The 22,938-nt window shown below is 37.0% G+C and overlaps 1 protein-coding gene across 2 annotated transcripts in view; it reads left to right on the top strand.

The window, feature by feature from the left end:
* Positions 1 to 22,666, top strand: part of CENPF (centromere protein F) — a 37,709-nt gene extending 15,043 nt beyond the window's left edge. For both annotated transcript variants that reach the window (XM_030945321.1, XM_030945322.1), the window contains exons 10-20: positions 226 to 348; positions 2,935 to 3,070; positions 3,552 to 6,997; positions 7,521 to 9,818; positions 10,370 to 10,510; positions 11,552 to 11,728; positions 12,471 to 12,632; positions 13,926 to 14,112; positions 14,816 to 15,295; positions 16,590 to 16,783; positions 19,297 to 22,666. In XM_030945321.1, the coding sequence (XP_030801181.1) occupies positions 226 to 348; positions 2,935 to 3,070; positions 3,552 to 6,997; positions 7,521 to 9,818; positions 10,370 to 10,510; positions 11,552 to 11,728; positions 12,471 to 12,632; positions 13,926 to 14,112; positions 14,816 to 15,295; positions 16,590 to 16,783; positions 19,297 to 19,497 (7,545 nt within the window). In that variant the 3' untranslated portion in view covers positions 19,498 to 22,666. The remainder of the gene's footprint in view (positions 1 to 225; positions 349 to 2,934; positions 3,071 to 3,551; positions 6,998 to 7,520; positions 9,819 to 10,369; positions 10,511 to 11,551; positions 11,729 to 12,470; positions 12,633 to 13,925; positions 14,113 to 14,815; positions 15,296 to 16,589; positions 16,784 to 19,296) is intronic.
* The last annotated feature ends 272 nt before the right edge of the window (positions 22,667 to 22,938 follow it).

Raw genomic sequence — 22,938 nt, 5'->3', positions numbered from 1 at the left:
CAGACAGTCTAGAGATGTATGTATTTTAGAGACATCCCATCTTTTTGGTCAGAAGCAAAGGAGTGGAAAGGCGATAAGCAACTTTTCTCTAAACACCAATAAAGCAACCCTTGGGTTCAGGGTGAGATAAAAGAATGTAGTTTCATTTTGTAACAGAATATTGAGTTCAGGAATTGGAGTTTAAAAAAAGAAGTCATTCCTGTGATTACAACCTTGGTTTTCCAGGTAATGGCAGCAAAACAATGCTTGGAACATGACACCGGTGATCTCACCCAGAAGCTGTGCAGAGCAGAGCAGACTTTATCAGCAGCCCAGGCTAAGGAAGCTGACCTGACAAGAAGCTTTCAGGTGAGAAATGCTGAGGAGTATTTGGCAGAATTAATACCATAAATCAGCAATTTGTAAACACTTAATACTCTGGAGCATTTGCACACAGTTGTGTTTTTCCCCATAAGCAATCTTTAAATAAGTTTATGGACTATCTTAATAACTCATCCTAGTTGTAACAAAAAATGAGGCCTCTCCTAGTATCATGGAAATCAGTGCAGTTTCTGGAGTTAGGTGTGTGGTTAGGATTCATTGCTGTAATCCTGGTGATATGATTCTAGTTCATGTTGAACTTTTAAAAAAATAAATTGTGTTTCAAGAGATTCTTGCTTTTGGTTCTGAAATAAAAGTCAAATAGTAAATGCGTGTTTGATTTTGAAAGTAAATTCTAGAATCATTGACTGCTGCTTTGATTCATACTATTAAACACAGTGACTTTGTACAAATACTATTTCCTCTTTTAAAAAAAATGCATCTCTCTTAGAATAAGACAGTCCAATAAATATGCAATATTGGGAAAACTTTCTCCCAAATGAAGGTAAATTCAGAGAAGTTTCTGTATGCTCCACACATGCAGAAACTTTTTCACTTTAAAGTCTCCTCTGTCTTCTCAGTTGCATTGTTTTGCTTTGGTGGCAACCAGAACAGCTACACTTGAAATTGTTCCAGTTTTGCCACTGGAGACCTTTCAATGCAAATTTTATCCTTTATTTGGAGAATCAGCAGTAAGTAGGAAAACCAGCTGGATACCTATGTAATCCATGTTGCAGTTTGGTTTTGTTAAGCACTCTCATTTTGCTTGTTACCAGTTGTCATCAGCAGATATAAAATAACCTGGCACAGTCTCTGCCAAAAAATTACCTTTAAAATTCTCTGCAAAAGTCTAAAGTAAAATAGTGGGTTTTGTTCAGATTGTCACAAACATTTGTAGGGGTTTAGTGTACTGTGAAAATTTAGGTAGGTTCTTGCTGGTAGATTGCAATGTCTGAGAACATTCCCAGCTAATTGGAATGTGACTGTTGCTGGAACAGCACTTTGCATGGTTTTGGCCCAGCTGACTGGCTCTCTCTCATACATTGACTTGTTGAACAAGTCCAGAGGAGGCCACCAAGGGCATGATCAGGTGAATGGAGCACCTCTCCTATGAGGAAAGGCTGAGAGAATTGGGTTTGTTCAGTCTGGAGAAAAAAAGGCTTTGGGGTGACCTAATTGTGGTTTTCCAGTTTCTGAAGGGAGCCTATAAAAAAGATGGAGAGAGACCATTTACAAGGGCATGTAGTGACAGGACAAGGGGAAATTATTTCAAACTAACAGAGGGTGAGTTTGTATTAGACACTAGGAAAAAATTCTGTACCCAGTCTAGCAAGGGAGGTCCCTGCCCATGTCGGGGAGGTTGGAACTAGATGACTTTTAAGGTCCTTTCCAACCCAATGTATAATTCTATGGATTTTGGGAATGTTTGCACCAAATTGAAATAATTGGACCTTTTAGCCATTTTAATTCCTTAAACTTGTTGTTCTTTCCATAGATCACCCTAGATTTTGTAATGAATGGCTTAGTTTAATTCTTGTACTTGCATTGCAGCTTTGAATGCAAGGGGTTTAGGTGCTTGGACTTCTTGGAAAATTTATTAAGATTGCTAGAAAGCTTATTAATTAAATTTATATGTGACTGGATTTTTTTATATCAAGTGTGGGTAGAGAAGGCTGTGAGTAGAAGGGAAGGCAACTGTTAGTGACAGTGACAGTTTTAATCATGTTCTGAGTGTAATTTATTTATGTTGTTGCAAAAACAACCCTGCCACGCCAGCAAGCTTTTAATTTTTTCCATTCAGACCTTTCCATTTCTTGAGCTTGGCTTTTGTGAATCCTATGCCCATCTGCTAGTAGTAAATGGATGAATAATTGACAGTCTGTTTCCATTTGGGCCATGCCAGTTCCGTGGCATCTGTTGTCCAGAGCGCAGGAGTTTGGAGAACGAGGATGTGTCTCTTTAAAAGAACTTGAATTTGGTTTCCTGGGTGCAATGTAGTTACACAGTGTGTTCTGTTTGCTTGTTTGGAGTTTTTAAAAATCAATTTATTTGAAAGAAAGTGCTGTTAATTGCAAAACAACCATCTGAAAGTGTAGGCACTTCTAAATATAAATTGACCAATGCTGCCATGTTGTTGACGTTCAGTGGAGAGAGAACTTGTCTCTACATGAGATGGCAGGTGAAATCTGGTCTACACATTTCATGTTAATTTTGATGCCATTGCAGGGATTTGTTTACTGAGCTGCTTTGGGAAAGTAGCCTGACTTCATCAGCTCAGATTTTGTAGAATCTGTCCTGTCCCATCTCTTTCTGTGAAATCATGTGGAGCTGTTTGTTCTATGCTAACAGGGAGCACTCTGACTGCATCAACTGGCAGCATCTCTCTGATGCTGTCAATTCACTAAGAATAAAAATTCAGCTTATGTTTCCAAGCAGTGCTCAGGAACCCAGGCATAGATTCCCAAAGTCTTAACAGGATCTAATGGAATATCTTTACTTTGATTTAAATTAACTGAGTCCATTGATCTCCTTATCAATTTACATGAAATATGGCCTTATTTGGTTTTGGTTTAGGAAGTGAAGCAGGAGAAAAATCTTCTCAATTGTCAACTTGAAGAGAAATTGCAAGAGATCCACCAGCTTGAGGAAGAACTAAATATGATCAAGCAATCTCTAAAACAAAGCCAAAATTTTGGGGAAGAAATGAAAAGTGAGTTATGATATTAAATTTACAGAACTGTTTCTGGGTGTTTCCTGCAATGCTGTAAGTTTAATTGTGAATTAAGTAAAAAGTTTCTGCTGGGGAACATGATTAGTGTTGTTTAAGAACCTTGAGTTTGTTGTCAATGAAAATGAGTTTTTTGTCTGTGAACATGTATGGTTCCTGAAGAGATGCTGTTTTGAAAAGAATCAAAGTGTACTGAATTTATCAGCAAATTTGTTTTCACAGAAGCTCTTTTAAATAGAAAACTTCTATTTAGCAGTTCCTTTATGGAAAGCTGACTGTATGTAGTGCCTGATAGCCTAAAATAATATAAACATCCTTCATCCAGTGATACATCTTGAGTGATGCTTTGCAGTAGAATGAGAATTGAAAATAGTAAAAGTAAATAGTATCACCTCATCTAGAAAGTTATCAGAAGACTTGCCAGTATTGACTGACAAAGATTTGATGTTATTTTCTTCTACAGATAAGAATGCTGTTCTGGAAGTGGAGCTGAAGTTACTGGAAGAGCAACTTAAAAGGCAAGAGAGCTCACTTTCACTGGAGAACCTGAAAATAGCTTTAGCTGACATGGAAAAGCAACAAGAGTCTACTCGAGATCTCCTTAAGGAAAAAGATAATCACATTAAAGAACAGGACTGTAAAATAAGTAAGATGGAGGGAGAATCAGAAGCTTTGCAGAGACTTCTTGGATTAAAGCAGAAAGAATGTGAAGAATTGCAAAAAGAAGCTACTGTTTTTTCTCAATGGAAAAATGAAACTGATAATCTTATAAATAAACTTAAGTCTGAAAAGGAAGGTATGCTGGCTCATATTAATGACTTGGAGGGTTCCCTTCAAAGTCAGCAAAGCAAAAATCATGAGCATAGTGAGAAACTTAGAATGATGCAAACCGAAAATGACAGGAAATCCACAGAGATTAGAGAGCTGAAAGATATGCTGGAATGTAAAAGTGCAGAATTAGAAGAACAAAAGAAAGCTTTTGATGAATTTAAGCAGAAAGCAGAATGTTCTGATAAAAAGTATTGCAAAGAGATAGAAAATATGTCCTGTAAAATATTCCAGCTCACCAACCAAGTTGCTGAAGTAGAAGAAAAGTTACAATTGGCAGCAAGTCAAGGACTGCAAAGGGAGAAGTGCTATCATGACCTGCTTGGTGAATATGAAAAAATCTGTTGTCTTGTAAAAGCAAAAGATACTTCAGAAATGACAGAAGATGGAGAAGTTAAAAGCAGACAGGATAAGACTCCTTTAGAGAATTTGCAATTTGCAGCAACTAACTCCAGCACTGGAGTGCTGGATCATGGATGTGCAGGAGCTCTTCTAGAAGTGGGAAAAACTAAGGATCTGGTCAATTTACAAGAGCAGATCTCTCTTCTTGAGAGCTCTTTAGCAGCTCAAAAGAAGATGAATTCAAATCAGCAGCAGCAGTATGAAGACTTACTGCAAACAAAGAGTGAAACAGAACAAAGGTTATTTGCAGTAGAAGAGAGATACACAAGCTTCATGACAGAAGCTGAGCAGCACATCAGTAATTTGCAAGCAGATATTTCAGCACGTCAGGAATTAGTTGAAAAAACTTCCGCTATTCTTGAGGAAAAGGACATGCAACTGCAAACTTTGAATGAAAGATTAGAAAACCAAGAAGTTGAGCTTCAGGATTTAAAGATCAATAATAAATTGCTTGAGGAGTCACTAAGACAGCTGAAGCTCATGTCTGAAACATGGGATTCAGAGAAGAAGGACATGACTTCAATGATTTGCTCATACAGTAAGAAAATTGGTAAACTTACTGAAGAAAATACAGCCCTTAGGGATTTAAGCAGTGCTTTAAAGCAAGAACAAATAACTTTACTGGAGGCAAATAAAAATATTTATGATAGTTTAAAGGAAAGAGAAGAAATCATTTCAGATATGTCTGGAAAACATGAGGAGGAAAGACAGCGTATTCAATCAAGAACAGAAGAAATCAAAACAGAGCTGGAAGTTTTGCAGGCAAAATATAAATCAGTAGAAGAAGAAAATGGAAAAATTATGAACATGCTAAGAGAGCAGACAATTGAATTAGATGAAAAAAAAGCAAAATTAGAACAAGAGAAACAGGTACTTAGTGAGAACAAAGATATGTTACATAAACTGATAGCCTCAGAAGAAATAAAAAAGAACTTGGTTCATGAACTTCAGCAACTGCAGTCAGAATTTTCCAACATCCAACATGTGCCTTCTGTGGAGCTTGACTGTTTAAGCCAGGAAAGGTTAAATGTCAGCACAAGACAAAACACGATGCAAGAGAAATGTGGCTTTGTATTTCAAGAAAAGGAGCAATTGGGGAAGGAACCACCCATGAAAAATGAACCTCTAATGTGTAATGTTAATTGTGAGCAACAACTCTGTTCAGAACAGTTGAGAAAGTCTATGGAAGAAAAAGACATTGAGCTGAATAAATACCAGGTTAAATTTGAGCTTCTTCAGATGGATTTTGAGGATAGCGAAATCTCTCTAAAGAACTGCAGGTTAGAAGTGATGCAGCTGGAGGCAGCTTTAAAAGGCATGGAAGTAGAACTTGAGAAAAGTGTGAGAGAGAAAGAGAAACTGCAGCAAGAACTACTGTCTTTTAAAGAACTGAAAACTGCAGATTCTTCACTTACAGTGTTAGAGGAAGATGGCCACTCATTGGAGTATAATTACAGTGACATTTCCCAGGATTGTGGCAAAAGAGGAATAGATGAAAGTCCTTCATCAGTGTTGCTGGCATCCTCTTTGCAGGTAACAATAAACCAGCTGAGTGAGCTTGAGAAAATGTATGAGAGGTTGCAGAATGAAAACACTGCATTGGCCTCTGGATTGAAAGATGCTAAAACCAATGGTAGCACAAGTATTAATAAAGAGGAAGAGGCGACAGATGATATAATGATTGCAGATAGCAATTTAAAAGCTGAGAAAGCTGCTCTTCCTGATGAACTTATGGATCAAAGTGATAACAGTGATCTGAGAATGTGTTCTGATGATAAGGAAGTGTCCTTCAGACTTAAAGAATGCAGTTCTTCTGACTATGAAGATTTAAAATTGTCCAGCAAAGAAGTTAAAGTACACTTTGCAGAAGTAAGAGAGAAACTTTTGACTTTCCAGAATGAACACCTAAAATTATATGAACAGCACAGTAGTATGAGCTCAAAGATATGTGAGCTGCAGTCTTGTATTGAAATACTGAAAGTGGAAAATTCTTCACTGTCGACAAGTCAGAGCAGTGCTCATGTAGATTCTGTGCAGGAGTCACTGTCATCCAGCCAAGATGACATCCTGCCTAAATTGGATGAAACTAAGGCCACAGATTCTTCCTCAGACCTTTCTGTAAATCCCTGTTTATTAGAACTAAGTGAGGTGGTTGATTCTCACAACAGTGGTTCATGCAAATGGACAGAGGAAATTAATCAGACAGACAGTTCTATAGAAGTAATTTCAGAGGATGCAACAGAAGTTTTGGTTGAAAAGCGTCATAATGATCACAATTTGGATTCTGTTAGAGAGCTCAGGAGTATTACTCCAGGAAAATCTAACCTTGAAAATAGAATTGAAGAACTTCAGATGCTCTGTCAGACATATGAGAAGTCCATCAAGGTGCTTGAAGATCAGTTTCATGTTCAAGAGAATATGAAAAATGAGGAAATACAAGAGCTGAAGGAAATTATACTTTCTGAAAGGAAAGAAATAGATCATCTTAAACAGCAAAATCTATCTGAAAAGGAAGAATGGCAGCAGAAGCTAAATAATGTGACTATGGAGATGGAGTGCAAACTGGCAGCAGAAAGAAAACAAACTGAAAATCTCTCTTTGGAGCTGGAAGCAGCAAGACTCCAGCTACAGGTCCTTGATTTAAGTTCTCATTCACTGCTATGCACAGATATCGAAAATGTAAGTAATTGCTGTCATGCAAATGAGTTTTATTTAAATCCTTTGATTATGGTCGCCCAGATATATTTTTTTTAACTGCAAAAATTGTATTTAAAATTGTGCCTCACAGAAGCAGTATTATTTTTTTGGAGAAAGAAGAAAAATAATCCATACTTGAGCAGTAATCTTTGTCCTTTTAGTACTGCTAATAATAATTCACTTTGTCATGTAGACACCTATTTTCCCAAAATACAGAAGGATGTGGTGTCTTTGCACGTAGTCTTCCAGCAAATTTATCTAAAATGTCTCCCTCAATAGCTTTAAAACCTTTTTGGCCAAAGATGTGTGTAGAAACAAGTGTCAGATGTTTCTGTAAGAAAGGAGACTGTGAAGCAGGGAGAGGTATCTATTTATTTTGCATAAAAGCAGGAGCTTTACTAGTTTAAGAAAAGTTTTAAAACTTAAGTTGTTTTTTCTTATATGTATTCTTTCCCCCTTTTTTTTTTTTTTTTTGTTTTAATCGATTGATGCTTATCCCTTCCAGAACATAGAACAAGAAAACAATACTCCTTATAAATTAAGAGTGCCTGTTGAAAACTCAGCTCTGAAAAACAATAATCTTAAAATAATCCCCATCGAGAAAATGGCTTCAGGAGATGCCTTTGTGTGTGAAAATGAAACTGAGACTGTGGAAGCAAGATTAATGGAAGATTACACTGAGAAAATTTCTGGAGAACATGAGTGTAAAAATATGTCAGGAAAAATAACCAGCCCCTCAGACCATGCCGGTGCATTGTCATTTTCCAGTAGCGGGGTTTTGAGTGCTGGCTATTTCTGTGAAAATCAAATAACCACTGAAATGCTTCAAGAAGAGGCAAAACAACAGACTGCTGAAAATTTGAAGCTGATCTATGAGATAGAAAAAGAGCAAAGCCATGTAGATTTGAAAATAAGAGTTGAGCAATCAAACTTGGAAATGAACTCCCAGGAGGCACAAATAATTTCAAATAGCTCAGCTTTTGCAGGACTGGAGGAAGCTACTGTAGCTGTTAAGGAAGAAAACTGTGGCATAAATGAAAAACACAGATCCGTTTCTGTCAATAAGCAGGAATTATCTTTTCGTGTAGTCTCATCAGAAAAAGAACCTGAGAACCTCAAGTCTGAGCTGGAGATATGTAAAGTTAGATTACTTAATGCAGCAGACATGTTTGATGATGTAGAAATGACCAAGAGAGCTGGTCAGGAACAATTTCTTGCAGCTGAAAATGGATGGGGGAGTCCAAAATCTGAGCGAGTTAATATTGACAACCGTGCCTTGTTCATAGAGCCTGACATTGAAATGCTCCAGGCAAAATGTCAGCAATTGGAAAGGGAGAGGGAAGTTAATCTGAAAACTATTTCTAGCTTTCAAGAGCACCTTGTTTCAGTCACAGCTGAAAGAAACTATATTGGCCAAGAGCTGAGTATTTTGTCTGAAAGCAAAAAAGAGCTGGATCAGAAGTATGAAAAGCTACAAGAGAAATTAAAACAATTAGAGTTAACTAAAATGGATTCTACTGAATTCATTAGAAGGTTAGAGGATGAAATGAGGACACAAGCAAATCTGCTTGAGGCTGCAAAATCTGATGCAAATCAATTATCCAATGAAAAAGACAGTCTTCTTCAGAAGCTGCAAAGTTTAGAAAATGATGCTGTATCTTTCACCATAGAAAAAGAAAAACTCCAGAATGAAGCCGCAGATTCAAAGAAAGAAAAAGAGCTGATTGCAAGAGAGTTGGGAACGATGCAGCATAAATTAGGTTCATCTGAAATTGAAAATTCAAAGCTTTCCAAATCTTTGGAAGGCTTGTTAATGGAAAAAGGAGAACTTGCTACAAGACTCAGCGCAGCACAGAAAGAAGCAGACCAATTGAGATGTGGAATTGAGAAGCTGAAAGTAAAAATTGAGTCTGATGAGAAGAAAAAACGTCACATTGCTGAAAAGCTGAGAGACAATGAGCGGAAAGCTGACTCTCTTCAGGATAAAATAGAGAGGCTTGAAAGGGAATTGGAGATGTCAGAGAAAAATCTAGAAGATACAGTTATTGAATTGGAGACTGCCAAAGCAGAGGCAGAAACATTAGCAACAGAGATGGAAGAGACAACTGAAAAGCTGAAGTGTTCCAACTTACAAATTGATGTCCTCACCTCACAAAAAGAGTGTTTGGCTAAAGATTTAAAAGAAATGCAAGAAAGATTCCATGAACTAGAGTCTTCAAATTTGACTACAGCAAAACAATTGCAAGAAAAGGAGGAAGAAAAGATACAAATCAAAGACGAGCTTGAAAATACTGTGGCATTGCTGAGATCTGAGCTCAAAGATATGAGTGAAAAGTTAGAGTTTTCATGCAGGGAGGAAGCAGATGCTAGAGCAAAAGAACAAGTCCTGATTGATCAGGTGGCTCGTCTTGAGCAAGATAAAATAATGCTGTTACAGCAATGTCAGGAAATAAAAAATGAAAACATCAAATTGGATCAAGCAAGGGAAGTACTTGTTCAAGAATTGATAGATTGTAAACAAAAACTTGATGAAAAGGTGCAGGAAAATGGTGCTCTTGAAAAGCAGATGAAAGAAACAGAAGCACTCTCTTTGCAGCTGACTCACATGCAGCATGAACTTGAATGCTGGCACCAGGAAAAAGAGAGGCTGCAGAACTTGATTGCTGAGTTGAAGCTGAAGGAGCAACGTTTTTCTGATGGTGAAACCTCTCCAGATATCCTGAATGTTCTAAAAATGTCTTATAAGGACCTTGAGAAGGAGCTGGAATCTACACTTTTTGAAAAGAACACTCTATGTAAAAAGGTAATATCATTTCCATTAGGGCAGAGTTCCGTTTGTAGGTGGAAGGATAAAGTGTCCTCTGGGTTTACCACTTCCTTAATAGATTAAATCCTAAAATAATTTTAACCTCAAACTTTTGCAGGAAACATCCTATTTTTAAAATTATGTTTTCCATACAATCATAAATTTTCATTGAAGTTACAGAGCTGGAAAGCGGGGCATTGTTTTGCATAGAATGAATGAGAAGCTAGCTTGAAAGTAGAAGTTTAAGCAATCAAATAAGGCAGGATAGTTTCCTCTTTCTTGTGGAAGTAAAGGAGGAAGAACAAATTGGTATTGGGTGACTGAGTTTTCACATCAAGAATAAATACTTTGGAAGATCCAAAGAAAGTGAAATAACAATAGTGCACTTGCCATGTGAAAACATCATTACCCTGTTGTGACTCTTGCTTGAAACTTGTCCAACTATGGGAATAAAATAATCCATCTTAAAACTTCTTGTTACATATAAGTACATTCTTTGGCAGTCATGACACATGTATTAAAAATAATTCTGGAAAATTTTATTTCAGGTAAATGAACTGGCTGAAAGTCGAACTGAGCTGCAAGTCAAGCTAAGTGACACTGAAGAGAAGATTGCCAAATTACAGGAAGAAAGAAATAAGCTTGCTGAAGAAATGCAGTGTGTTCAAGAACATTCAGAAAAGACCAAAGTAAGTTATTCCATCTGCATTATTTCTGTGTTCAAAGCCAGATGCTCAAGTACAGTACCTGTGTGGAGGCTGGTCAAGGGGATCTGTGATAATGTACAGTATTAGAAGTTATTTCTTCCAAATTTCAAAAAATCCAATGTTCTCTCCTGAGATAAAATGATTATGTAGTAGTTTCCCCTCCCTTCCTTCCATCCAAACTATGTTTTCTTAGCATTAAGGCTGGTTATCTAGACATTTTTCAGTGTTGAGAAATTCTCTACTACAGGCTTTCAATCATCAAACTGAGGAGGGCAGATAAAAAATACAGCATTTCTCAAAACTACTTTCAGTTTTTCAATAGTGCTAATTTAATTCAGGACATAGTCAAGAAAGAGTTTTGGAGCCTTTGTGTTTAATTTGTTTGCATTTAATTCTTAGAGGCGATTTTATCATCTAGAAAACTTCAGGTCTTATTTGTGAACAATATTATGTCTTTAAACCACAGTTTAAAGTTTATGTGGTCATCTGACCTACTAACTTTATTTTAAAAATTCTATAACCAGGGGCTTGTTTCTATTGTGGCATTGAGGATTTTGAATGGGATGGGAAAAGAACAGATATTTCTGCAACTTTTACAAATCCTAAATGGAAATACAGGGCAGCTGTCCAAAAAGTAGTTATAACAATGGATGAAAATGCTTAGAAAGTTTTGTCATCTTAAAGAGGATGAGGAAGTGACCCTTACCCTCTCAAGTCACTCTGAGAGGGAGCAACATTTGGAGAGGTTAAGCTTTGATTTTGGCTGTGCTGCTTGATTTAATGCTGTTGGCAAACTTGCACTTGTTTTCTTTTAAGAGAACATTCCTTTACCTCCTGTCCTACCTTTTGTGTTCAGATGTTCTTTTCTTTGATTACAGTGTGTTTAGACACTGTTGAATATGTTTTCTTACCAAGTTGTTTTGGAAAATTCAAAGATGCTTCAGGTTTAGACAGTTTAATGGGTCAACTCTTACTCCATTGAGATAACTCCAAGACCAAAGAATGTACTCTTACTATTTACAGATTCATCTGCATCTCACAACTTCAGAAAAAAATGAACTGGACAGGTGTTTGCAGATGGTCCAGAATCAACTACAAGAAAAAGAAAGTGAAATTAAAAGAGAGATATCAGAATACAAAGACAGACTACTTCAAGCAGAGAAAGAGTATCAGGATGCTCTGACAGAAGCAAACCGAAAGGTAAGTCAGAAAATAGGAAGAGTAGTGCTGTGAGGTTTTAATTCAGTTCTATGTATTTTACAAAATGTTGCTGATCCTGTTGCAAAAGAATTTATCTTTGCTAACAATATTTCCAAAATCTACATATACTTACCTTGGAGCTCAGTACGTGTTAGCTTTTCTCCATATGACGAGCTCTAATAAGTGAATTTATCTCACAACTCAGTAAGCATTTAATCTGTATAAAAATTTACTAGGACTATAACCTTGAAAAAGGGGAAGCCAACAGAATGTTTAATCCAGGAAATGGTTGTTTTGCTGGGAAGAGGGAAGAAAGTTTAACCAGTTCAGGATATAAGGACAATTTGTTGGAAATACATTTGTCAGATGTGCTATATGCAAAGAGCCATCAACTTTACTGAAGAAATGTCTGTGAGCTTGAGGCCAGCTGAACACAGGCAAATAACTTACTGTAATTGCTTCTTAATAGTTTTCAGTCTTATTAATATAAAGCAGGTGTAAGAGCAAGTTATAGTAAAATATAAGGGTTTTCTTCTGACAGTCTTCTTAGAGGCAAGATTCTAGTATTGAAAATACATACTTGAGACAAATTGCCCTTTCAATGTTCAACTCCTTAAAACATAATTATTTAATTTGCTGTGGAATTCCTGTGGGTTTGTGATATGCTGTTAGGTACATCTTTAAAATGAAACTCAGTGTCCTTTTTGGTATCATAGTAATTAGGCACATTTTCTTTCTTTAGAATGAAGTAGAAATTGAAGCCTGTCATGAGAAGATTAGTTCACTGGAGCACTTTATCAGCTCGCAAAAATTGGAAATTGAGCATTTGAAGTCAAATAAAGAGCAGCTAAATAATTCCCTTAAAGAAGCGAATCAGTCCATAGGAGAACTCCTAAAAACTAAGGTAAGAAAAATCCATAAGTATGACCAATTGCATGAGATTCCAGACACTGTGTAGTAAAATAAACATAGAATTGGGAACCAGTGCTCCAGAACTTCGGCTTAATTTGGTATAGCCTTTGTTTCACTAAAGAGAGCATAGAGCCTGGAGAAAACATAGTTACTATCAATATGCATTAGAAAAATTCTGTTCTGTGTGCCATGACTGAGATCACCTAGAATTGGTTTGTGTGACCTAAACACAACAGTCTATTGACTACAGTGAGTGTTGTAGCTGAGCTAAAATGTGATTAGAATTCACTCAGAGACGTTGCAGTGCCTCTTTTTTGTGTCTGTGAATTACTTTGATGGTAAAGTGTACCATGGTCTATCCCTAAGCACTAGTCTTGATAGATTGCTCTTGATTCAGGTTTTTCAGTTCCATTTTATATAGAATTCTCATTACAGGTATTAACTAGTGTCATTCTCTGACAGAATTGTCCTCAGGGATGCTGGCATATGAACTCCACATACTGTGAGCTGCTGATAACTGGGAACAGCTCTTCGTGTTCTTGGTTTGCTTTTTAGTAGCACAGATGAAGCTTCACTGTACATACACTGTACTTCTGTACCAATAATCCTATCCCTGCATTTTTCTTGTTTTCTGGGTGGTTTTGGTCTATTTTGGTGTTGCTTCTGTCTGTGATTGATTTCTGGCTCCAGCTTGGTACTCCCACTTCAGGAATTAGTGTCTCCATAAATGCATTCTTGAAGAAACAGTCAATTCAATTTAGAAGCAAGTAAACACTGAATTACAATACGCTCATCTTGCTCAACAATTCTTTCTTAGGGCTCTCCACTGTGGTGTTAATTTGGTTAATACGAGCAGTCCAAGGATAAAGTCCTGTGGATGTGTGACAGAAAACAGTACCCATGGTAGTGTCAGGGTAGCAGAGAAGGCTTCTAGCTGTGCTCACTGTGTGGTATTTGCACACAGGTTGGTACCAGATCAATGGGATGGTAAAAGGTTCGGGTTGGACATTGTGAAGAATTTCTTTCCTTTAGAAAACAGTGTAAAGCATTGGAAGGGGCTGCCCAGGGAAGTGGTGGAGTTACCACCCTTGGAAGGATTGAAGGAACAGCTCAACGTGGCCCTTAGTGCTATGAATTAGTTAATATGATGGTGCTTGGTCAAAGGTTGGACTCGATCTTGGAGGTCTTTTCCAACTTCAGTGATTCTATTACTCTGTTTGATATTATAATGTTTAAAAGGAGGAATTATGTTTCTGGTGAAATAACAGAACTTCTTATTTTTTAGGCTGATAATAGTAACATTATAATTCAGCTGAAGAAGGAAAATGAATATGCCCACAGTAAAGTGCAGATGTGGATGAAATCCTGTAAGCAGCTGGAACAGGAAAAGGAAAAGTTGCAGAAACAACTAGCTGCACATGATGAGCTGCTAAAGAAGGAAAATCTGGCTATGGCGAAGCATAATAAAGAAGGTAACTGAATCTAGATTATCTTAATGCTTTCATAGTGGTGCATTAATCTGTGAAACTTTCTTGTTCTGTAAAATGTCCACTTGCATATGCAGCTCTAGTACACAGCGTGATTCTTAACTAGAATAAAAGTTACAAGTGCAAATGTCAAACATTTTTAAAATCTAGCTAATCTTTTTTCTCTTAAAGATGTTGTTTCTTTTCTCAGAAACGACACGGTTCTGATTAAATATATTAAATCTTACATATTTAGTATAAGTGACTTAAGGAAGAAAAGGGATGTTTTTCTTATTAAGTAAGTTTTGTGTGTGAGTTCTTTTATCATTTTCCAGCAAGCTTTTCCCTCTGATTCTCATACTTGGTTCTTAATATTTTAGCTCACCTCATGAGATGCACTGTATTGTAAATGATACTTAATGCAACTTAAGGGTGCAAATGGAGTGTTCAGAAATTACAAAATGAGAGGGAAAATGTTTCCCCATGCACTGGTCAAGGATTCTTTTCACAATTTGTATACTTGTGCTCTATTTAACAGGGACATTATTATGTCTGTCATATTACTGAATTTGTTTCACGGTCTTTTTTTTAAAGTTGCAGTGTTACAAAACATGTAACTAAAAGATGTGTGACCATTGCATTATAAATTCTTACCTATGCATATTTTATTATGTCAGTTATATGAATAATCATGTTTTTCTTTGAAAAGATGCTGATGATAATGCCATTACAGAAGAAATTAAGTTAAAATTGGAAGAATTGCAGGAATCTACAGAATTGAAGACCAGAGAAGCAAATGAGAACTTGGAGAAATACTGCTCTCTTATTGTTAAATATCATAAACTAGAGGAAGAAAATGAGATGCTAAAAACACAAGTCAGTTTGTTGAGTACTCAGCTGAAACAGCGAGCGAGTGATGCTGTCAGCACTCCTTTGCTGAATTCAGAGAAGTCATTAACACAAAAGAACAAACACTCTGTCAAAGACAGAAGGTCAGATGAAGGTACCACTAAGCTTTCAAGTAAAAGGCAGAGATGCGAAGACAGCAGGAAAGACAATGGAGAACCAAGATCTCCTGCTCCAGTGACTTCATTGAAAAAGAAAAGGAAGTGTGATATCTCTCAAAATCTGCAGGGTCAGGACAACACTGACTGTGAGCTGGATGGGCTTCCAGAAATAGTGCAAAAAGGTATTTATGTCTTGTAAAGACAAATGTTCTCTGAGCACAGCAGGTGTGCTTTTCTCTTTTGTTTTGTTGAATGGCTTTCACTCTGAGTTGGTGACTATGCAAACATTTTTGGTGATAGTGATGGAAGGTGAAAGGAGTCAATGAGAGATGTGGCAGTTGGTGCCAAGTTAGCTTTTGTAGAGCACCGATGTTAGACCAGCAGAATACATTTCTGTTGGATTAATAATTCCCATTCTGCTAAGAGTTAAGTGGTCCTGGCAGTCTCCTGTGCTCCCATCACCTCACTCACAGGTGTAGGGTGCAGTGAGGCAACTGAAGACCAGAAACTGGGAAGGAGTGGTGTCTGGAGGGAAGCCCATGTGTGTTCCCCAAGTATTTGCTTATTTGTGGGCTTTTATTTCTTTCAATACCAATAATTAAAGTGTATTAATTTGCAAAACATTAAGTTGACTAAAATCCCCTAAGTTGAAACTGACTTGCCCACAGTAAGACATTAATCTTCATGAGAAGATTAATTAATTAACTCATCTTCATGAGAGTTCACTTTCAGTCTGCTGTGAATGCCATGAAGTTAGGCAGCCTGGTACTCCATATCAGTGTTCGCTACAGCAGAGGGTAACTGAGAAGATGCACAAATCAGGGCTTGAAAAATACCTTGTAAGTTGAACTACCTATTAAGCTGCCCTTTACAATTAATGTAATTGCCATCATTAAAGGACAAACCATAAGGGTACTGAAGAGCCTCAACTTTGGTGGTCACTCCCAGTCAGGCTTTCTAAAGCTAAACATTATTTGCATTTCACTTTCTTACCAGCATTACTATGTCTTCTAAAAGTAGCCCTGTTCTGAGGACATATGTGCCAGTTCATGTTTGACTTTTAGGCTAGATGGAGAGATAATAAACAGTCTATACATAAATAGTTCTACACAGAGAAAAGTATTAAAAATCAAGAGCATCATGTCACAGTATCATGAATTAACCAGTACTGATTTTCAGTTTGAAGTTATTCTCCACATAATAATGTACTTGTAAAGAAAAAGACCAAAAACTTTTTTGATTTTTTTATTTTTCTATAGAATAGCTCTTGTAATTTAATGGTTCTTCTGTGATATACAAGTTCTGCATTTGAATTTTGGAATATGCAGGATGTATTCAGCAATCTCTTTGTTCCATTTTCTCCAATGGAACAGATGATTTATTTCAATCAGCTATTTTATTCCTATTGTGTAAAAAGAAATCCATTTGAGGAAGTGTGATTGCTTTAGGTTTTTATAGAAGCTGTTTATTTTTCAGGGTTTGCTGACATCCCCAGGGGCAAGGTCAGCCCTTACATTTTACGTAGAACAACGCTGCACCTCAGATCCAGTCCCCATCTGGCTTCTTCAAGTGAGAAGAGGCCTTTGCCTGCACAGGACTCACAGAGGTGCAGACCAGACCATCTTGGTGAGCGCTGCTCTTTGACACCTGGTGGCAGCAAACCACAAAAGGTAACTTGGAAAAATTTTATCTGGGTATGAAAGTCACGGGGAAGACTTAATGCATTCACTAAATATATTCATCTTGCCAAGTGAATTTGAGGACGTATCATTCTTTATGTTCCTCAACAATGGAGTGGAGAGAAGATCATAAATACTGAATGACTGAAACATGACATAGGTCTTACCATAGTATGAATGTGCAAATTGTTCATGTGCTTTTATTTGTGAGCTCATAGGAACAACCAGTGGGAAATGTAAATTCAATACAGGTATATTTTAAATTTCTTATAATGGATATTAAAGAGCAGATATTCCTTATACTGTGACTTAGGTTGCAGAGAAAGTAACCAGCAAAAAGACTAACCTTTAGGAGTTTGAGCTTGAAGTTTTCTGCAAACAGCTCTTCTTGGAATTTCAGAATAATTACAGATATATGGGAGGCTATTAAATGTGTAAATAGGGAACATTTGGATTATAAAGAGTGGGTTGTGTTGGAAGGGACATTAAAAGATCAGCTAATTCCAACCTCCCTGCCACAGACAGGGACACCTTCCACTAGACCAGCTTGGTCATGCTTACCAGATTTTGCTGTTATCAAAACAAATAAATGCTACACAGTTATGTTTTGAAAGTGGACTGTTATTAAAAAAAGGTTAGTATCTGAAGTTTACATTAGCTTTGTGTTTTCAGTAATAGACACATTGCTGAATGTTTCACAGTATGTCAGAGCAATGTGTTCTTTCTAAGATGATGCAAATACTTTGCATATTATAGAAAATTGTTCCAACTTTAGGACAGAAATAAACCTTTTGCTGTCCAAAACCTCCTCCGAAGTTTGTAACCATGTTATCTCAAGTTGAGCAGTAAGAGAATAGTTATTGGTAGCTCCTTGTATGAGGACTACACGGAAATACGTCAGTAGATAAAAATCCTTCCAGTTTGCCAGGTTACACAAAAGTATTCTCTTGACAATCAGCAGAATCTTGCACATAGGTTTTTGGGTTTCTTATTTTTTTTTTAATCCAGTTATTTTGTATTAGCACATAAAGTATGTTGGCAAGATACCAAAAGTAAGTAAAGGCAAATGCCACATAGTTTAGTGGACATATAGCTTTTGAGGCCAGAAAGCACCATTGGGAAGACAAATCAGATCAGACCCATAATTTTTTGGAGGTAGAGCAATAGAAAATCGGTGTTCTGCAGTGAAAGTGAATCCACTGAATTTGTCTATGTTGTTTCAAGGGATAATTACCCCACTTGCCAAGAGTTGCTGCTTCTTACAGACATTGCCTGGAGGTCTGTGTTTTATTACTGTTTCATTAAGTGATGCCAATAAATTTTATTTATACTCCTTTATGTCCGTTTCCCTATAACCTTAGAAACAAATGGTGTTGCTTGTAAAGAATCTGAGTAGTGCAAAAAAGAAAGAAAGCCTCAGTCACAGAAAGTTGTGTAGCAATCACCTGCCAGCATGGTATAAGCTTGTTGTAGACTCTTGCTGACCATAGCCAGGGTTATAGCAAGAAACAATTAATCAGTAATAATATTTTCTCATTTAACTGAAGGAGGGATTTCCCAAACATTCCTCCTCTTTGTCTAAACTTGTATTGTCTAGGTCCAAGGACAGGCTACTCCTCACCTTCAACTAGATCGCAGTAATTAACATTTCAGTGTTGGTTTTGTTCCCCTCAAGTGTAAATATGCAAAAGTCATCAGTTCCAGGAATTTGTGCCCTTCTCTCAGACACCGCTGAATATGTGTGTTGGTTTTATTTCAAGATGATGTACATTGGGAATTTCTGGAGGAATTGTTCATATTGTTTCATCATTTGTTGAAACCATTAAAAAGTGTTGTTTCATGCTTTATATTAATACAGTAAATGGTGTGTCTTGTTTTAAAAGTGAAATAATCTTTGTTTCCTTCTCTTTGACGGGTACTTGCATCTACTTTATTTCAAATACCTAGTTTCAAACGGTTGCAAATTTCTCAAGGTGCTTAAAAAGTGCCTGTCATGTTCATATGCAAATTTATTCCATTTTCTATGTGAATTTAAAGTAGAACTTAAATTGAGTGCTTTGACTGCACATCGGTCAAAATGTGAAAGCAGTGGTTTCTGCCCAGATGTCAGCAAAAAAGTGACACCTGTGCTTTACATTTGCAGAATATGTAGAGAAAAAATTAAATACAGCTCTTGGTACACACTACCAGGTACTTTAGTAAACAGCTTAATAGTACTGTCTGTTCCTTGTGTAGCTTTTTTCTGCTCCTGGAAAATAGCTTGCCAGCAGTGTAGCAGATATTTCATCTCATACCACAACAAAACAAGAGTTATCAAGCCTCACTGTGTTGTGTATTCAGAGTGATAAGTGCCTTAAAAATATGTTTTTCTGCTTCCAATAAGTCTATGTCTTTTGCAAATTCCCAATATTTAGTCTTTTGCAGCAAGTCTTTCAGCCCAAGGCAGAAAACTAATATGGTTTTCCATTACCAGTAAAACAAGGATGTTTTTGTTTGTGTTACAGGAAAATGATGAGCAGCGGTCCCAAGCTTTTCCACCCATGAATTCTACATCAAGGTCACCGCTTTGCCTGCATAAACAATCCCCAGAACCTCTCTCTGATAATACTAGGGAGAATCGTACGATGCACAAAGCAAAAAATTCCCTAAATGAACAAGCATTATCTGAGCAGGATGAGCAAAAAGAAAATTGTAAGGTGCAGTAAATCTGACTTAGTCACTACTCAGAATAACTGGTGATCAAAACCAGTTTGTAAAATAAATACCAGAACTATCTGGAGGGCACCATTTTCTCTTCTCCAATGAATATATGGGTTCTGCAGAGCTTCTTTGTGAATATTTACTAATGCCAATAGTCACACAAGCTTTTGAAATAATAGTGAACAGATGTAACTGATCTTTTTATAGAATCACAGAATCAATTACGTTGGAAAAGACCTTTGAGGTCATTGAGTCTAACCTATGGCCTAACATCACTTTGTCAGCCAGACCATGGCACTGAGTGTCACATCCAGTCTTTTCTTAAATGCTTTCAGGAGTGGTGACTCCACCACCTCCCTGGGCAGCCCATTCCAATGCCCAATCACTCTTTCTGCGAAGAACTTCTTCCTAATGGCCTGCCTAAACCTCCCCTGGTGCAGCTTGAGTCTGTGTCCTCTTGTCCTATTGCTGGTTAACTGAGAGAAGAGACCAATCCCCACCTGGCTACAACCTCCTTTTAGATGTAATTGTAGAATTTTCTGTAAATACTTTATAAAGCTGTTTAAAAAATTAAAACATAGAAAAAGTGGCTGCATTTTGCCATGTAGTTAATTGTTGTCGTTTTTATTGCATACCAGTGGTTGATTTACAAATGGAAAATAAACTTACTAAAGTATTTAAAAATTATAGTTTCTAGGAAAAATGTGGCAAACACTATTGGATGATTAAAAATGAAACTACTTATTTTCTAAGTGCAACACTAAAATATAGAACCAGATAGAAACTGCATCCAGTGCATAGGCCTAGCTAGTGTTCTGTGTCTTGGTATCCCTTCTTCCTGATGGAATAATACTGCGCAAGTAGGCGTGAGGCATGATTCAAACAAAGCCAAAGAAGACTGCGTGTTTCCCTGAAACAAAGCATCTGACAATGTACTTCCCTAGCTGAAGGTCTTATGTTGATCTTCACATCTGCCAACTGGCCCTTGGCCAGCCAGTAAACCTCAGGATGATGGGGGTGAGCACTTTGTACCTGGTCAGAAAGCACCCTATCACAACAGTTTTGTTCTTGTTCTACCACAATGGCTAGCTGCTGCTCTGCTGCAGGTCACTCTTCACTTTGATAATGCTTATCCTCAAATCTGTCTCGGTGAAAATCATTGAAGACTTGTACCCGATGTAAGGAGAATGGATGTGTTGGGAAGCATTCAGGTGTCAAGAAATATCTGTGTGGAATGCCCTAGGCTACTTCCTTTTCATTCAGGAAAGATCTTTGAGATATCAAAAGACAGTGACTTTTCTGGAAATAGCATATAGGATTCTTGTATCATCAGTACAGGAGAAATAACTCCATCCAGTTCATGACAGTGCACTTGAATTTAGAATGATTCATTACATGAAATCCCAGCTTGTAGATTTCAGAGGTCTAACTGGGCTTGCTCAGCAGCACAGACCAATTTAACACTATAGAAAAAGGTGACATCAACAACATCAGTCATTATCCAACTAAGCAGAAATGACTTGCTGATAATTCATATTGCTTATGCTCACCTGGCCTGGCCAGGTACTAGGGAAATCAAGCTCCTGTGCATGAACAGTAGTGCTCTAAATCTCCAAGATACACAGCAGAGAGGCATTTTCACATTGTGTTACTGTGTCAGAAAGAAGTTATTTCTTCTTTCAACAAAAGTGTGTGATAATGTTTTCTACACCTTGAAAAAAATTCCTTAAACTAAGAGACAATACTTAGGTTTCAAGCTGAACTTTCAAAATCTAATGATACCTTGTACTTCATGGTTAGTTTCACCCTCACAGCAGAATTCTCTTTTTTACATATACATACACACCATTATTCTGCCTTTCTTACGGTACTGTCTGTTAGAATGCAGTCAGTTTAGGAGAACAAATAATCTACTCATCAGTCTAACCAAAACATCTTTAAAGAAATTCAACATTTGTATCAAATATGTGTAACAGAATCAGGGCAAATGAAAATATTTTTCATTATTCAAAAGATCAAAATCTTGCCACACAAAACATCTTTCAGTAACTAGATATACCAGGGCTTGGGGTCACAGCAGTAGATCTTGTGGCTTTTTCTTAAATATCTTAAGTTGTTTGTTAACTCAAGTCTTAGGTAATTAAAACAATCCTTGTAGACTGAAAGGGACCCATCTTAAAAGATGCATTTTATTACCTCATCTTATGTCAGGATGCTGTCAAAGCTTATAAAAGCTAAGTTATTTCAGACCAAGATTTGTATCTTGACAAATGAATCATCTGTGGAATAAGCAATTTAAAACCAAAATTAAGTCTCTTGAGATAGAAGCATGGGTATGAAGAGGCTTTAGTAGCCGATAATAGAAAAAACCCAAACAAAACTGGTGTGTTTTATTTATCCAAATCACTGTTTTTCTATTCTAATCTGATGCCTTGAAAAGTGTCCCACTTGGAGAAGAGTGTGGAAAAAACATCTATCTTTAGAAAGCTGTCTAATCTTAACCAGACAAATTTGAACAACTATGTTATAACGAAAGAAGTGACTATCATCAGTAAAAGAAAGCATTGAGACTTTAGTTGTAACATGTTTTCCTACATGGCTGCATTTGTATTTTATAAGCCTTTGTATTTCATTAAGTGTGAAATGTTTGCATTTTGAAATGTTACAATGTCTGGGTTTTTTTAGCAACTAGTATGTATTGGAGTACTGGTAGGTATGTATTTTACTGTAGGTTAAGATTTTAAAGAGGTCTTTGATTCATGCCTGAATCTATTGAAAGTGGGACTTCATATTTTACATTCCCTTGCAAACTGATGAGACTTCAGGTCACAATCCACACAGGGAAGTTCTATCAAGAACATAATTTCCAACCTATATGTATATCAAACATGCAGAACAAAAAAATCAGAGTGCCTCATCAGGATTCCTAGTAGGATTGCATAGGATGTGTTTTGTCAGATGAATGAAAGGACACTTGTATGTGGCTTTCTATTCTGACTGTAAAAGTCCCTGTAAAAATGTCTTTAGTGCTCCGCTATTGTTCTTAGCATGCTAACCTGGTTGTTGCCATAGTGATACTGTGTTACATCACAGGAAGATGCATTAGCTGGGTCTCTTCTTCACTTTCCTGTTTACCCAAGGTTTACATTATGATTGGTGTAAAATCTAGTTTGCTGTCCCAAGTGGTTGTGCATGCTCTGTGAAATGCCCAGAGTTGTACATTAAAAGCATGTTGTAGGAATGCTGGAATCCTTCTGCCATGTCCCCCCACAGCTGATGGAAGGGTCTGCATGGCTTGTGATGTTCAGCTCTTTCTTCAGACTTTGAACTATTCTTCTTATTTTTACCTAGTAATGAAAGAAAAACATAAGAGGAGATTTGTTTGTTGGCTGCTCTTCCTGGATTCTTATTATTAAGGGCCAGTGCTGGAACTGATCTCTCAGGTG

The sequence above is a fragment of the Camarhynchus parvulus genome, chromosome 3 (genome assembly GCF_901933205.1).
Source record: "Camarhynchus parvulus chromosome 3, STF_HiC, whole genome shotgun sequence".
Classification (NCBI taxonomy): domain Eukaryota; kingdom Metazoa; phylum Chordata; class Aves; order Passeriformes; family Thraupidae; genus Camarhynchus; species Camarhynchus parvulus.
This window is presented reverse-complemented; position numbering and strand designations above follow the sequence as displayed.